At 27.5% G+C, this 16,438-nt stretch overlaps 5 protein-coding genes across 6 annotated transcripts; 3 read left to right on the top strand and 2 right to left on the bottom strand.

The window, feature by feature from the left end:
• Positions 1-38: 38 nt before the first annotated feature.
• Positions 39-2,602, bottom strand: LOC118074679 (protein PFC0760c-like). Of its 2 annotated transcripts, XM_035096100.1 has the most exons (5): positions 2,517-2,602; positions 876-2,310; positions 687-803; positions 458-608; positions 39-398 (listed from the first exon to the last, which is right to left on the bottom strand). In XM_035096100.1, exons 2-5 carry the CDS (start codon positions 2,241-2,243, stop codon positions 181-183), a joined length of 1,854 nt encoding a protein of 617 aa, XP_034951991.1. In that variant the 5' UTR covers positions 2,244-2,310; positions 2,517-2,602; the 3' UTR covers positions 39-180. The 2 variants fall into 2 exon arrangements, with proteins under 2 accessions (XP_034951991.1, XP_034951990.1); XM_035096099.1 differs by lacking the exon at positions 2,517-2,602 and having other exon boundaries at positions 876-2,500.
• A 158-nt stretch (positions 2,603-2,760) lies between these two features.
• Positions 2,761-6,952, top strand: Cad96Ca (tyrosine kinase receptor Cad96Ca). Its single transcript, XM_035096507.1, has 7 exons — positions 2,761-3,520; positions 4,571-4,821; positions 4,909-5,021; positions 5,100-5,544; positions 5,622-5,807; positions 5,885-6,235; positions 6,325-6,952. Exons 1-7 carry the CDS (start codon positions 3,466-3,468, stop codon positions 6,865-6,867), a joined length of 1,944 nt encoding a protein of 647 aa, XP_034952398.1. The 5' UTR covers positions 2,761-3,465; the 3' UTR covers positions 6,868-6,952.
• A 1,884-nt stretch (positions 6,953-8,836) lies between these two features.
• LOC118074935 (BRCA1-associated protein) lies at positions 8,837-11,168 on the top strand. Its single transcript, XM_035096509.1, has 5 exons — positions 8,837-9,120; positions 9,212-9,503; positions 9,581-9,770; positions 9,861-10,179; positions 10,242-11,168. Exons 1-5 carry the CDS (start codon positions 9,045-9,047, stop codon positions 11,033-11,035), a joined length of 1,671 nt encoding a protein of 556 aa, XP_034952400.1. The 5' UTR covers positions 8,837-9,044; the 3' UTR covers positions 11,036-11,168.
• Positions 11,169-11,366: 198 nt separating this feature from the next.
• wkd (whacked) lies at positions 11,367-13,949 on the bottom strand. Its single transcript, XM_035096511.1, has 5 exons — positions 13,541-13,949; positions 13,039-13,204; positions 12,323-12,890; positions 11,970-12,239; positions 11,367-11,898 (listed from the first exon to the last, which is right to left on the bottom strand). Exons 2-5 carry the CDS (start codon positions 13,185-13,187, stop codon positions 11,776-11,778), a joined length of 1,110 nt encoding a protein of 369 aa, XP_034952402.1. The 5' UTR covers positions 13,188-13,204; positions 13,541-13,949; the 3' UTR covers positions 11,367-11,775.
• A 58-nt stretch (positions 13,950-14,007) lies between these two features.
• On the top strand, positions 14,008-16,374 carry nSMase (neutral sphingomyelinase). Its single transcript, XM_035096510.1, has 6 exons — positions 14,008-14,335; positions 14,448-14,621; positions 14,683-14,866; positions 14,946-15,272; positions 15,367-15,472; positions 15,560-16,374. The coding sequence occupies exons 1-6, from the start codon at positions 14,298-14,300 to the stop codon at positions 15,925-15,927; spliced, it is 1,197 nt and encodes a 398-aa protein (XP_034952401.1). The 5' UTR covers positions 14,008-14,297; the 3' UTR covers positions 15,928-16,374.
• Positions 16,375-16,438: the final 64 nt, after the last annotated feature.

A 16,438-nucleotide genomic window follows, 5' to 3' on the forward strand; every position in this document is an offset into this window, starting at 1 on the left:
CATTTTTTATATTTATTTATAAAAATCACTTGAACGTATAATTATCATTGATATTTTAAACTTTATAAAAAAAATTAATAAAATCTTAATTTTTGACAACAACATTTTTATAAAATAGAAAAAATATAATACAAAGAATATTCATATTTGAGAAAATAGGTCTAAAATTTTATTAAGATTTCACATTTCATTTAATTTTCTTTTTTTTATTTGACGCATTTTTCTTTTATATTTTTTCAATCGTTTGTTATTATTCTCTAATGGATTCCGTATTTTTAAATTTTGTGGAAACGGACATGGACCATGAGTAATTTCAAAACCTTGATGAAAATAATTATCATCATTAGTTGGTGCAAGTATTTCCGTAACTACAAACGTTGCTTTGGGCTTAATATTGACTGGAAAAAAAATTTTATCTCATTATCGTGACATTAATTTTACTTTTTATTTTAATTACCTGCTTTAAATGACATTCTTTCATTATTTTCTTTTAGAATACACGTAAAAGTGTCATTTTTTAGTCGACGTAATTTATAATTTGTACTACCAATTGTCATGTCGAAATTTCGTACTACCATTTTTTGTCCTAAAAGTTCTTGATTAATCATCTGTTCAAAGAAAAAAAATATTCAATTAATATAAGAAAACATTACAAATTATGAAGTACAAAAATAAAAAAAATATACCGATTTTGGTATTTCCATCAAGAAAAGATCGTCATCTTCAGATAGATCATTAAGTGTAAAGGCTGACGCTTTATCATCTAAAGGAACTAAATCATTTTCTTGAACGTATTCATCAAGCTGAATATAATATTTATTATTAATACATTATTAAATCCATATACACTTTTTATTGACCATAACTATTCTTACCGTCATGGGCCTTTTAGTTAAAACGTTTGATTGTAATAGATTATTTTCTTGCTCCATAGAGTCTTCTCTTGATTCATTTTCTATGTTAATATAACTATCATTTAAAAATTGTGATTCATTATTCAATCTTTCTTGCCGATGTTTAACATGAGCCATATGTTCTAAGGTATATGTCAATGCTGCCTTTTCAATTGATAACAGATTTTGAGATTTACTATTTTCGATATTACTCATTTTACCAGTCTCTACATTAGTATCAGAATCATTTATATGATCTGGAATTTTATTACACTGAGATTGTGAATTTTCATTATCATTTTTAATTATTATATTTTTTCTTTTAATTCTCGGGGTTTTATTCTTTTTCACTCGTTGTTTTATCATCATTGAATCTCCACTATTCATTAAATTATTTAAATTTTCATTATTTATGTTATTTTCAATACTTCCTTGAATAGGAGAATTATTTCTTTGACTAGATTCTAGTTCAATACTTTTATTATCACTTAATAACTGATCAGATGAACTCTGATTGTGTGTAAGCTTTTCTGTTGGATTGAGAATTGTTTGAGGATTTGGAATAACTGTGTATTTCGGTTTAATAATTTCAGTCATGATAATTTTGAGAGCAGGTCTTTCTTTTTGGCAAAATGTATCATTGTGATTTTCCGTGATGTTATCATTTTTAGGGCTCGTTATTGAATCTTTTGTTGAATTGTCATGAGTTTCCAATTCATTTTCTTCATCTTCGTTCATCTTATTACTATGATTCTCAACAACATCATCATTATCATAGCTGTTTACTAACTCTTGTGTTGAATCATCATCAATCACCAATTTATTAATCTCATCATCGCTTATCATATCACTGTGATTGTCTCGAATACTGTCATTATCGTAATTACTTATGGAATCTTTTATTGAATTGTCATCAATTCCTGATTCATTTTTCTCTTCATTGTTTGTTAATTGTGGGACATCGTTCTCAGATATTAAATTATTAGATTTATCCTTTGGTAACGTATCATGTTCATCTCTATTTTGACTACTTTGTTCATTTTTTTCTTTATTTTCTTCTACATCTTGGGCATCATCTGAATTCATCTCATCAGAAGAAGATTCAGTATTTGAACTTTCATATTCATTGGTGCCATTACTCAATTTTTCTTTAATTTTTGTTTTTATTTTTATGTATTGATCATAATTTTTTAGCCTTTGGAGCTTTTTTAATTTTTGGTTAAAAATAATAGTTTTTTTTGACATTTTCTTCTGAACTCTATCCAAGAGGTGTATCAAAGAATTATCAATCATACGTTTCGACAGTGTATTATCGATATTTTGCCAATTGAAATCAAAGCATTCACCCATTTTTGCTCTAATTTTCAGGAATGATCCTCCAAAACAAATTGAAAAAATATTTATTTAGTTTAAATTCCTATTTTGAAACAACAGAAATTCGAATTAGTGATGTAGACAATTATATAAACATTGTTTTACAGTTATATGTTAATTATAATATTTCAATCTTTAAAATTATTCATTTTAACTATATATTTATAATTTGTATATTATGGAAAAGTATAAAAGATTCTAGAGGCCTAATAATTAACATACAATATAACCACATAATGAAAAATACACACTATCTCAAATCCATGTGCTTTCTAATCTCCATCAGATTATTACAAACTGTTTCCTGTCCATTTAAATTCTGAAGGATAGAATATGGCGCAATGATGACAAAATTCACGCTGAAACATGGCTGCCATGTCAAATTCATACGAATTTATAAATTTTTGCTGAAACGTGGATTACTCTGCCAAGTTTATTGATCATACGCCATCTTGCGTTGATATTTGAGATGGTGACTTTTCACATGCACCTGTAAACACCTCTCTATTTACTGATTCTTGCTTGATTTTCATTTTCTCAGACCTTAAGGTCTAATAATTATGTGTACTTATGGTGTAAATACGTATTGGTGTCATTCAGTAATTTGACCTATGAAGAGTTTAATATCATCGAAACATTTTGTTTATTTACATAATCAATTTTATTACGATATTGTTCATATTAAATACGTTTGACAGTGACAAAAATGTGTTCAATTCACACTGTATAGATTAAGTTACTTTGTTTAAACATTTTCTTTAACGTGTTAACCTATCGTTATATATTTGCTCTCTAATCGTCTAGATTATTAGACATAAAAAATATATTTTTACAAAGTAAAAAATAACTTTCAAATAAATTTTATATGTATCTTTAATCCAATGACTTAAATCGATACATAATGCATTTTAAAAATCAAAAGAATGAGACAAATGATTGATACTATTTTATTAAATAATAATATTTATTTTATGCACAAAAATTTTAATATACAATTGATATAAAATTAATATATACATTTAAATGTATATATATGCAATTAAAAATGATCAATGAATGATTTGGAGATGATTTTGATTAAAATTTGTATGACTATTGTTGATCATATTGTTTATTAATACCATTGATGATCGTAAGTCTGAAGATTTTATTAAAATTTTATCATTGGAGGAGATATTGTTGTATTAAATGAAGTGCAATGTTTGTGAAATGGATAACTGTCATAGTAGCAACGATTTTTTGTACCACATCTCGTAAGTTGATTAATTGAATTTTATTTAAATTTTATAAAAATTTGCATAACATTAAATATCAAAGAGGTAAACAAGTTTTTTGCATTGAAAATACTTAAACGATTTAAGATAACATGCGAAAACGAGTTTATAAATATACATATATCTACAATTATCATCTTAAAAAATTTATCTGTTTCTGATAGTAACAATTTTACTAGTACGACAGTATTGCATTTTAGAAATTGATCCAATTGACTGGAGACTGAAAAGAAAGTGGTTTTTTATCCGAAAAATAGGTGGAGAATAAGAATAAAACACTAAACAATCGTTTGATGCAACAAGTAGTATAATTACCAATATAATATTAAATTATTGATAACATTAAAGATTTCCCATTTTACTTTTTAGAATTTTTTATTACATTAATTTTATTATTATATTAATACTTTCGAATCGATAAGTAAAAGTATCAAATGATTTCTTCGAAATCATAATACTCACAAAATTTTTTTGAAATATCTCAAGATGTATATATTAGTTACTTTTATCTTTGTCCTTTGGTGAAACTTTCATTGCCCTACTTTCTTTAATACTCGACGGTCAGATCATGACGTCAATGGGTCGAACGGAGAAAATACAATATCTATATACATATATTCACATATAATAAAAAATAAAAATGCAAGTAATTATAATTACCAGCAACCAATATTAAATTAAATATATAATAAAGATAAAATTCATCCACTTCAACAATCTGTTATCATAAATTATGAAAATACTCCATCGATTCTAAAGTAAATTTTTTTTTATTGTACTTCCGCCAAAAATTCATTTTTTTTTATTTACATTTCGATCTTTCAGAACAGACACAAAAAAAAATTTATAAGCCTAGGGAAGAAAATTAGGTCATCTCAAACCATGGGTTCATCACTCTCACCTTCAGTTCAGATGACATCCGTGGTGTGAGCTGACCTACTTTTCTACTTCCGATATATAATATACTAAATCTTCAGTCAATTTTAAGAACTTTATAACTAATTAACTAACAATAAAATTATTCTACAGGTGGCCAAATGAGCGACAATACACCACCTGTTATGAGACTCGATCGAAATTGGATTCTGTCTGATTCTGAATCAGTTGGAACCATTGTTACCCGAGTTCATGCACGAGATAATGAACAGAGTAAATTAATTTATGGCCTTGAGCCCATTGATCATAGTTATGGTGTTGATACTTCATCTCAATTTCCACTACCATTTTCTATAAATAATGAAACTGGTGTTGTTTACATCAATGAAACGTTGAAAGGAAGAGTATGTCTAATATTCAATAAAATATTTCATCTATAATTTGTATTATAAAATTACGTTTGAAATTTATTATTTAATCATCTTTTATAGGGTGGTCAAAATTTATATCTATACGTCACTGTTTCTGATGGTCAATTAACAGCAAAAACTGAAGTATTTGTAAATATTAAAAATGGTTCGGCGATTAATTCTGAGAATGCTGGGTAATTAATTTTTTATTTCGATTTTTTCAACTTGAATATAAGTATATATATCCTTTTTTATTTATTTTTTTCATACAGCCCATCATTATCTCATCAACATGGCTCTGACGGTCGTGTTCATCCACCTTTTTTGGTTCTCGCTAATTCACCATACACTCGACAACCACCATCGCAAATTTCAACAACAAATTTAACCAGTGGAAAAAAAATTACTACTCTACTTTTTCCAGAAAAAAATGATACTAATGAAAATGCAACTATCAAGTTGTCTACAACTTCAATATCATCAATTGATAGGAAGTCAAATAATTTTAATGAACCAGTTTTAGTTAATGAAGTAAAACCCAATATAGGAAAAAATGAAAATACGGAGACAACAATAGGGACAACATCTTATCAAGAAATTACAATGAAAATTATACCAATAGCGGCAATTTGTGCATTATTTTTGGGATTAGGAATGGGTATTTGGTCTGTGAGGGCAAGATTCTGTAATAATCATCGAAAATCACAAGATATATCGGTAAAAATAATTGAATAGTATCTATTTCTTGAATAATTTAATTATTATGTTAATTTCTTTTATTATTATTATTTTAGAAAGAGCAAAGTGTAGTTGGATTATCGACTATGTCAAATGGACCATCATTAATTCTTAAAAATTGGGATAAATCAAAATCTTCTAATAATAAATATCAAGAATGGAGCAAAGAATCTAAAATACATGGTAATCAAAGTACAAAACAAATCAACGATAAATGGGAATTCCCACGACACAGACTCAAGGTTAATAAATATTCTTCACTGTTAATTTATTCATGGAGCATTAATTATTTCTATTATACTGATAATTCTAATTTCAGGTATTTAACATATTAGGAGAAGGTTGTTTTGGACAAGTTTGGAAATGTGAAGCTCTTGATATTGATGGCAAACAAGGGCCAACTGTTGTAGCAGTGAAGACTTTAAAAAAGAATGCTACAGAACGAGAAAGATTGGATCTTGCTCAAGAGCTCAACGTTATGAAAACTTTAGAGCCACATCCTAACGTTGTGAGATTACTTGGCTGTTGTACTGAACAAGAACCATTATTTGTTATTTTGGAGTATGTTTGTGGCGGAAAACTTCAAAGTTTTTTGAGAACTTCACGTGAAGAAAGAAATCGAGGTGGTCCTGGTTTAACATCTAGTGATTTAACCGGTTTCGTCTATCAGGTAATATCATAAAATTATATTATTGTTGACATATTCAATTTTACAAAAATATTTTGATTTACTCTATTGAAAAATATTAATGAATTTAGGTGGCAAAAGGAATGGAATTTCTAGCATCAAAAGGAATAATACATAGAGATTTAGCAGCTCGAAATATTCTTATAGATAATAATAGAGTATGCAAAGTAGCAGATTTTGGATTTGCAAGAGATATTGCTGCTAACAAAATTTATGAAAGAAAATCAGAAGGGCGTTTACCTATTAGATGGATGGCACCGGAGAGTTTATATGATAATATATTTTCTGTTAAATCTGACATATGGAGTTTTGGAGTGTTAATTTGGGAAATAGTGACACTTGGATCAACGCCATATCCGGGTATGGCTGCGGCTGATGTGATGCGAAAAATAAAAGATGGTTATCGGTTGGAAAGACCAGAACATTGTAAACGAGAACTGTATAATATTATGTACTATTGTTGGGATAAGGATCCTAATTGCCGACCAACATTTTCTGAACTTGTGATAATGGCAGAGGGACTTTTACTCGATGAAACAGATTATATTGAATTAGATAGATTTCCAGATCATTCTTATTATAACGTACTTAACTTAAGTGGTGAAAAACTTTGATAGTAATCTGATTTATATTTTTCTAAATACTACTGTCAATACTCTTTCAATCCGTCCAGTTTTTTAAATATTTAATATTATACATTTATACATTATTATACTTATAGTATTTAAGTATTTTTTTAATATATACATATTTCAATATTTTTATAAATACATATGATATCCTTATTGGGTGAAACCACAATGATTAAAATACTACAATGTATGTATCATTATGATATTAATAAAAAAAGTTATTCTATTAAGTTGATATATTGTGCCGTAGACATAAGTGAGTAATGGAAAAAAATGATCTTATTTTAGATATGGCATTTAATCAGAGAGTGCGTAATACAAAAAATGCTACATTTGTAATTGATGAACATTTTACTATCGATGACGATTTGAAATGGGCATTTATCGATTTAGCTTATTTTTCTGACAAGATCAGTAAAGACATTAATAATATAAGTATGCAATTACAATTTGATTACGATATTCATACTTTAAATATAATGTTATTAAAAAAATATGAATTTCTTGATGATGACGACGAAAATGAAAAGACTGTCAAAGAGAAATTAAAAAAATTAAATAATATACTGAATGAATATCAAGATTACATTCTTACAAAATTTGCTAGTTTAACTCAGTTATTAGAAGAAATAAATACAATACGTAATGAGTATAGAATTGAACTAAATAATATCGAATCTAGATTAAGTACATCTCCAAATAGTGGAGCTGATATGAAAAAATTCCAAAAGAAACAATTTAGTTTGTCTAATAAGCATAATTTATTGATAAGTCAGTATAATTCAAGGCTTAAAAAGCTAGAATATATATATGAAGACTTGGAGAGTCGTGAGAAAATTACTTATAAATCAGAATCTGGTCATAGGAAACAAATTTCGCTGATGCGAAAAATGAATAAATTTAGAGAACTTCTAGAAATTGGCTTGGAGTTTCCTAAAATAGTTACAACACTACCAAGTGAATAATGGTACCATATAAACTTAATAATACAATTGTATAACTTATTATAAATTGTCATTTTTTATTCTGATATTGTTTATTTTAGATAGCTTAGAAAAATGCATCAGTCAGATTTGAAAGAGTATGTACCAATAAGAAGCATTGAAGATTCTTATGATTATAATGGAGATATTAACCAATGCATTACTGTGTTAATTAATTTTACAGATTCTTTAAATGAAAATATCAACGATTTATACCAAACTATTCAAAACAAAATACATCCCCAGTTGGAAAAATTTTATGATAATTCACCAAAAACATTGCTACAACGTCAAAAATCACGAGCTACTTGGAAAAAATTAAAAATATCATTTGACGAATTCTTTACAACTGTTTCAATGATTTTAGTTGAGGTAACCCAAAAGTTGCCACTAATAAGCCAATTACTTCATCATTTTGATTATTTACGACAAGAGAGATTAAATACATCATTGTCGAAGAGTGATGGTTATCAAAAAATATTAAAATTAAATAAACAAATGGTAGATCTATCAAAATTATATAATATTGAAGCGATGCAGTACAATAAAGTGATCAAGAATTTCCAAAATGCTATTGAATTCATAGAAAACAATAAAAAGTTTGATAAAAATGTTCCACCTGGAAAAATAGTGTCTTTGTTGGAAGATATTTTTGAGAAATTGGATGATTGGATATTATCATACGAAAATATTCCATCACAGACTCTTCAAGAAGCTTCAAATGATATTGAAAAACAATTTCAGTATGTTCGAACAGCTTTAAAAAATTATACTTTGTTTGAATTACTAGAATTAAATGATTACACTTTTAAATATATTGAATATTAATCAACACTGTTCAAAAAAAAAAATAGATTGAATCTAGTGAATAGTAAAAAAAATAGTTATGTAAATTTGCTCTAATTTATATCAAAAATAATTTTTTCAATATTTTATCAGCCACTTTTGACGGACGGGATCTGAACTACTTTAATAATTACAATATTCCGGAACGTTAGAGGTTAATCTAAATCCACTTAATTCGTGTATCTATCAATTTATCAAATCACTGTAATAACCAAGTAAAGTTGACGGAATTTTTAGATATTACATTCGAAAAAATAATTATATATGGCTTACAATAATCAATATCAAGACATTTCGTAAAATGATTCGATATTTTATGGGCTATGTGTAATGTCTTCTCTCATTCTCGTTTCACTTTGCGTTATTCGCATTGAAATTGTAGATCCTGAAGAAGAAGAAACCGCAGGTAAATAAATAAACAATTCAATCATGGCATTTACTTCGATGATAACTTTGAAGGCTTTATTTTTTTGATATCAATGTATATCTATTTTTAGGAACGATGGCTACAAAAAAAATTAGAGGTCGTAGAGAACCTAAAAATATTACAGTTGAAAGTTATGCTAATGTTTCAGAAAGTTCTGTTTCATTACTACCTTCTCAAAAAACAACAAAAACTCATTCTATACCACGACCTAATTCTGAAGAATCGTCATCTTCTAATAATCCAGCTGTTGCATCTGAAGGTGTTCAATTAAATTCCTCTCCATCAACTGAACAAATAACATTTATTTCTGGAAATCCATTTGTAGAAGTTACTAAAGGAATTCTTCATTTATTTAAAGAAGAGTAATGATGTATTCTATTTTAGTTTATTTAAAATAAGCTATTGCATTAAATTAACTGTAAAATCATTTTCAATCTAGTGAACGAACAGAATTACATCATGCAGCTGATCGCAGTCATACACTCTGTATTTTGGCGGTTCCAGCTACAATGACTTGTCATGATCTTCTAACATTTACTGCTGCTTGTCATCAAGATATCCAGCATTTTCGAATTTTACGTGATAATAATCCTAATCAATACATGGCTCTCATAACAATGCGTTCATCTGTAAGTATTATCATGTTGACATTGAAAAGAATAAATAATGTCAACGACTGATATTCCTTTATTTATATTTTCTTGGACATAATATTTCAGGCAGCCGCCTTACAATTTTATGAGACTTTTAATGGAGCACCCTATAATTCTTTGGAGCCCGATGTTATTTGCCACATGTTTTTTGTCTCAAGAGTAGAAGTTGCTGATAATGGAATGTCTTTAGCTGGTCACACAGAACTACCATCATGTCCAGTTTGTTTAGAGCGGATGGATGAGAGTGTTGATGGAATATTAACAATTCTATGTAATCATACATTTCACTCTAGTTGCTTAGTTAAATGGGGTGACATTTCTTGTCCTGTCTGTCGTTACGCACAAACTCCAGAGCCTCTCGAAGACAGTCACTGTATGGAATGTGGTAAGTCAGCAACTCAAGTAGAAATTAAAGACAATTAATTTAATTAAATTTAATTTATCTAGTTGCAGACACAAGCAATGATGCCTTGTGGATATGTTTAATTTGCGGTCATATTGGTTGTTCTCGTTATCATCAAGGACATGCATTTGAACATTACAGAGAAACACATCATTGTTATGCAATGCAATTAGGTAATAATAGAGTTTGGGATTATGTGGGAGATAATTTTGTACATCGTCTACTACAAGACAAAGATGGTAAAATGGTAGAAGGCCATGAACCTTCAAAAGGTGAAGGAGCAGCAGTAGATGAAAAAGTTGATGCCGTTCAGTTAGAATTCACTTATTTGCTTACTTCTCAATTAGAAACACAACGAGAATACTTTGAAGATCGTTTAAATAGAATTGAACAAAGATCAGCTTCAGAAATATCTGAACTTAGAGAAAAGTTAAATTTAATTTCAGAAGAAAATTCCATGATTAAGGATAAACTGATTGTTCTTAATCGAGAAAAACAAACATTAGAAAAAAAATTTCAAAGTGTCAATAGTAAATTATCTCAAGCTCAGAATGAACTTACTGAAGAAAAAGAATTGAGACGAGCTCTTGAACAAAATCAACTTTCTTGGCAATCAAAGTATAAACAATTACAAGACGAGTTTACACAGTATAAAAATAATAAAGAGGGAGAGGTAAAAGATATGAAAGAACAAATAAGAGATTTAATGTTCTTCTTAGAGGCACAAAAACAAATAGAAAATTCAGCTGAAAAAGATGAGATTGCTGCAGGGACAATCATCGTACCCGAAACATCAAAACCTAAAACAGGGCGCTCACGTAAAAATCGAAAACATTGATGAATATTTAATGATTAATTTAAAAAAAAAAAAAATTTTAGCTAATACGGATTTTTCTTTTTATATGATTCTTTTAATTGTACAGTATTGCTTTCTGCTAGTGAAATTAAAATAAAACAATTTATATAACTAAGAATCCATCCATTATTTTTAAGAATGTTATCGATAAATTATGTCTTCAATCAGGGCTTTTAATAATTAATACCTTTCACCAGGTAAGCAACCAAGGTGACAGAGTAAATGATATTTTATAATTATTTTAACTTAAAAGATAGTATCCATTTGAAAAACATTATGATAAAAATTTTTTTATTCAGAAATACGACTGGTTACATATCAAATACTTCGTACACAATTTAAAAAAAAAAAGAAAATCTTAATAATTAGTAGATTACAATGAAAAAATTTTTGTCAAATTGAATTCAGTTATAAATATACTTTATTACAGTATATATTAAATATAGAGATAATTGTGAATATTTATATATAAATAATTATCCCAATGTGATTTTTTAAATTATTACAATGTATAGTTTTTATTTAATACAGGGAATGTGCGTGAACCGTTGATAAATAGTTTTATTATTTCTCATACTAGTAATAGTTATGTTAATCTTTGTCTACTACTCTATAATTTAATATTACACATTTTATTACATATTATTGCATGGAAGGCACGCCCGTGATATTAATTTTTACTTTGTTGTCTTTTTTATTGTTTAATAATAGAGCATCGATCTTTATTCAATTCCATTAGGAATAGTATTGGAAGATTGATCTTTTTGTTGTTTCATCTTTCTTCTCATAACTTGCCTTTGATGTTCATATTCAAAGTCTTCTTCGCTCAAATTCAGTCTCATAATCTTGAAAAGGAAATAAAATATTTATTTTTACATATCTAAATATTTAATTAAAATTAGTTTGAAAAATTTACCTGATAAACTAGTGCTTCTTCTTCCATAATTTCTTGAGGGGGGTTCCTCAATACTTGAAGGGTTTCATACATTGTAGGGCATCGTTTAACAAGTGATGTCCTTCCCAAACATCCTTTTAGTAATACTAGTCCAACTTTAAAGATAATTTTCACTCCTTCACATAGGAACATATCCCAAATTCGTAAAATGCTTTCCCACGGTAATGTTCTTGTGTAAACGCATAAAAACCATTCTGTCATGTAGAGACATGGTTCCATCTTTTGTTTTTTCTGTAAAATGATGAGTCATAAGTTGAATTATAATTAATATATAGGTGTGTAGATTGCATAATTTGAATAGAAATATTGTTTACGAGATGTTTGTAGGCAACCGGAGAAACTTTTTTCAAAAGAGCAAAAAGAATATCACCATCTCTCTGGAGTGTTTCCATTCCTTGACTGTAATATCCAACTAAATATTTGTCGCATACAGCTACAAGACACCAAAAAGCTTGGACCGCTGGCATATGCATTAGAAGAAAGGCTGCAATAGGCGCTTGGGCTTGACAGTATCCTACTTTACTATTTAAAATAGAATACGCTTTCAACACTTGAAATAGTTCTTGTTGGCCTGGGCCATTGTCAACAAACATCTCATGCTGAGGGAACTGTCGATGTAGGTCTTTTTTAATGTCTTCAATGTATTTAGGATCTCCTGGTCTTTTTATCAGTTCTTCATATAAATGTGGATTTTCATTTAACAATAATTGCCCTCCACATAAATTTAACCACGCTCTAAGTCGCACTGAGGGCGGAATTCCTTTTCTACATCTTTCTCTTACTTTTCGATAATGATGTGACATAAAATTATTCCAATTATTTAGCATCCGAATCCATTTTCTCTCTCTTCTTAGAATTACTTCAGGTGGAATTGCTTGCTTTCTAAAAAAAAAAATTATCCATATTAAGTAATTTTTTAGTTGAATCATTTCTTAATTAATACATTACATCGTTAGAAGAAAATTTGCATTGTAAATTCATCTTGTAGATTTATTTGATGCATATTAAAGGAAAATAAATTGATTGTAACCTTTCAGGGCTATATTGTGATCCTCCCAAAAATCCATGTCTATCAGGTACGGTTGAAATAACCGATCCACATTGATAAAGACTACTGGCTTCTGATTCAGTCTCAGGATTTCCATCATCTTCATTATTATGTGGCTCTAAGGCTGCCATAGCATTTTTTTATTTACCTAAAGTTACAATAAGATTATTGTATGTTAATTATTTTCACCATTCACTATGAATTAACATAAAATTTTAGAAAATATTAAATTAATGTTTCAAGTGAAGTAGGACAATTTTAATTAAAACTCATGCTCATATAGGGCATTAAAATTCGGATGTATAGAACTTGTCAATTGACACAAATGGACTAATTACTCATATAGTTATAAGATAAATCTCAAAATAAATTGTATGATCAATCATATGAGTTGAATATTTAAACAATTGAATCTACAGTAATTCATTTTTCGAACTCCAAAATATAAAATTTATGTATTTAGATTATCGAAAATATTACTTACATTCGGTTGTTGTAAAATAGATATGCTAATTTTCTGCTGGATAAAAACCCTAATATTTAATTAACATATTTTTCAATATACTTTTTAACTCATTTTTCACACATACGACACATTTTTTAACTAGTATTTCGTACGTTGTAATTTTCAAAGGAAAGTACCGTTCGTTGACATTCAATCGTATTAAGCACCAAATTCACGTTTTGCTGAGCACTTAAGTAATGTGACACTGTAATTTCATCAAGTTAACTCTTTCTAACAGACACGTACATTATACACCTCCTCGATTGTCTATTTACTTAGTTATCACAAGTATTTTTATTTTTTACTCTCAACTTAACCTCTTAATATTTTTTTAAATAACATCAAACTATTCAATAATGTATGTTATTAATTAATATTATTAAATAATATTATAATTATTCAACAAGTCCTATAATAAATAATAAAAGTAAATTATGCACTGAAATGTTTGTATCAATTGACCTTCGGGTATCAAAGTAAATACGACTTGTTTTCATGCAACGCGCACCATTTATTAGTATTTTAATGAAAATAGTCATTAATGTGATGATTAGTATATAGAATGTCCGAGTTGGCATTTTCTGATAAAACTTTTCATTTCGATTTTTGTTCATGTGATATTATGAATAAGTAACAATGCAAAATATTGTCAATAATTTAAATAACATTTATGTTTAAATTTTAATTTAAAGTGTTCACATATTTTAAAGTTAAATTTTATAAAGCATTTAGTAAAATGGATATTAATTTAAAAGTATTAACTCTCAATTGTTGGTGAGTTATTTTCATAAATTATCTATATTGTAAAATAAAGCATACATTTGTAATTAATTCTATGTAATATAAATTGATAATAAAAATATTTAATTTATTTTCTATACTCTAGGGGTATACCATATGTATCACGAAATAGAGTCCAAAGAATGCGAGCTATTGCTGATCAGTTATTATCAGGGGATTACGATATTGTCTGTTTTCAAGAAGTATGGTCTGCTAAGGATTATGAATTAATTAAAAACCAAATTCTAAACATTTTGCCTTATTCTCATTATTTTTATAGGTAAATATGGTAAATAAAATCTTACATAAAATAATAGATATTTATAATAACTCTTTATCAGTGGTGTCCTTGGCTCCGGAATTTGTCTCTTTACAAAGTTTCCAATTCAAGATGTGATTTTCCATAAGTGGTCTTTGAATGGATATGCTCATAAAATACATCATGGAGATTGGTTTGGAGGAAAAGGAGTTGGCCTTTGTAGACTGAAAGTCAATGATGCCAATATAAATGTTTATGTAGCTCATGTAAGTCATTAATTATAATAATCAACCCATTAACTTTTGATTATGTTTATAATATATTTGTTATTTATTTCTACCTTAGTTACATGCAGAGTATAATCCTCAACATGATGAGTATTCAGCTCACAGAGTGCTTCAAGCATTCGATATGGCTCAATTTATTAGAATGACAGAACGTGGAGCAGATGCTGTAATCTTAGGTGGTGATCTTAATACAAGTCCTAATGATTTAGCTTATAGAATTATTTGTGGGGTTGCTGGCCTGGCTGATGCTTGCTCAACAATTAATAATGATATTGGAACCAATGAATGTGCCAATAATAGTTATACACCACAACGAGTTGCTAGAAAATTCCCTCAAGGAAAAAGAATTGATCATATTCTTTATCTTGGTTCACAGAACTATAAGGTAATTGCGTTCTTCTAAAATTTAATATCAAGCTTCATTGTTGTTGACAATAAAGCTCACAAGATAAGATAAAGAAGAAAATTTTTTTATACAGGTAGAAGTAATTAGTTGTCAACAACCTTTTCCAAAGCGAATTCCTAATAAAAACTTTAGTTATTCTGATCATGAAGCAGTCGTAGCTGAATTAAAAATTACTAAAGGTATAATTATTACTATTGAAATAAATTTAAAAAAATTAGAAGTTTGTTTATAATTATTTTTAATCAAAATATATCAATTGTTTTCAGGATTTTATCAAACAATAGAATGTGATGTAAGAACAGAAATAAAAGAAGCTTTAAGTATTTGCGAAGCATCATTAAAAAATGTTAGAAGACAACGTATTTGGTATGTAATAGCTAATATTATATTAATAGTACCATTAATGTACTCTATGGGTATAGATTCATCATTTACAACATTGGGATATTTAATTGGGTTAAATATTTTACGACTAGTAATAACTGCTGTACTTTGTTATTCAATATTTATGAGTACAATTTGGAGTAGTGTAGAACAAAATGCTCTTAAAGCTGGAAATTTAGCAATGGAAGTTCATTTATTACAGTTAAATAATAATATCAATAACAAAAATTCAAAACCTGAAGATTCATAGAATTAATTTTATATATTTTAATGTGCTCATGAAGATTTCGAATACAAAACCATACAAGATACAAATGTAAAAAAATTTAAATATCAAATCAGACCAATTTTTTATCGAACATATATATTGTATAAGTGAGATTATATTTTAGATAGGGGAAGATAATTATTAAAGTAATTGCCATAATCGGTCATTATAACTAGTAAAATAATAAGATTAGCATTTTTTTTAATGACTTGATTTGACTATTAAAAAAAATTTATTTTATCAAAGTGCTCACAATAGACACAATTTTAACATTATTTACAAGCTTTTAATTTAAATTGATATGTATAATGTAATAAATTAAGCGAAACTTTTCAACAAAATTCAGACAAATCATCAATGCTGGCATTTAGTGTGTACATTGAGCAATTATAAATATAAAATGTGCATTAAGTTAAGCTATTTCAATTTAATATTATTCTAAATTATTTTATAATTAAATATTTCCGAAATCAGATTTAAACGCTTTAACTAG

Source organism: Chelonus insularis, unplaced genomic scaffold (assembly GCF_013357705.1).
Source record: "Chelonus insularis isolate UGA/USDA-ARS -01 unplaced genomic scaffold, ASM1335770v1 contig_139_pilon, whole genome shotgun sequence".
NCBI lineage: Eukaryota > Metazoa > Arthropoda > Insecta > Hymenoptera > Braconidae > Chelonus > Chelonus insularis.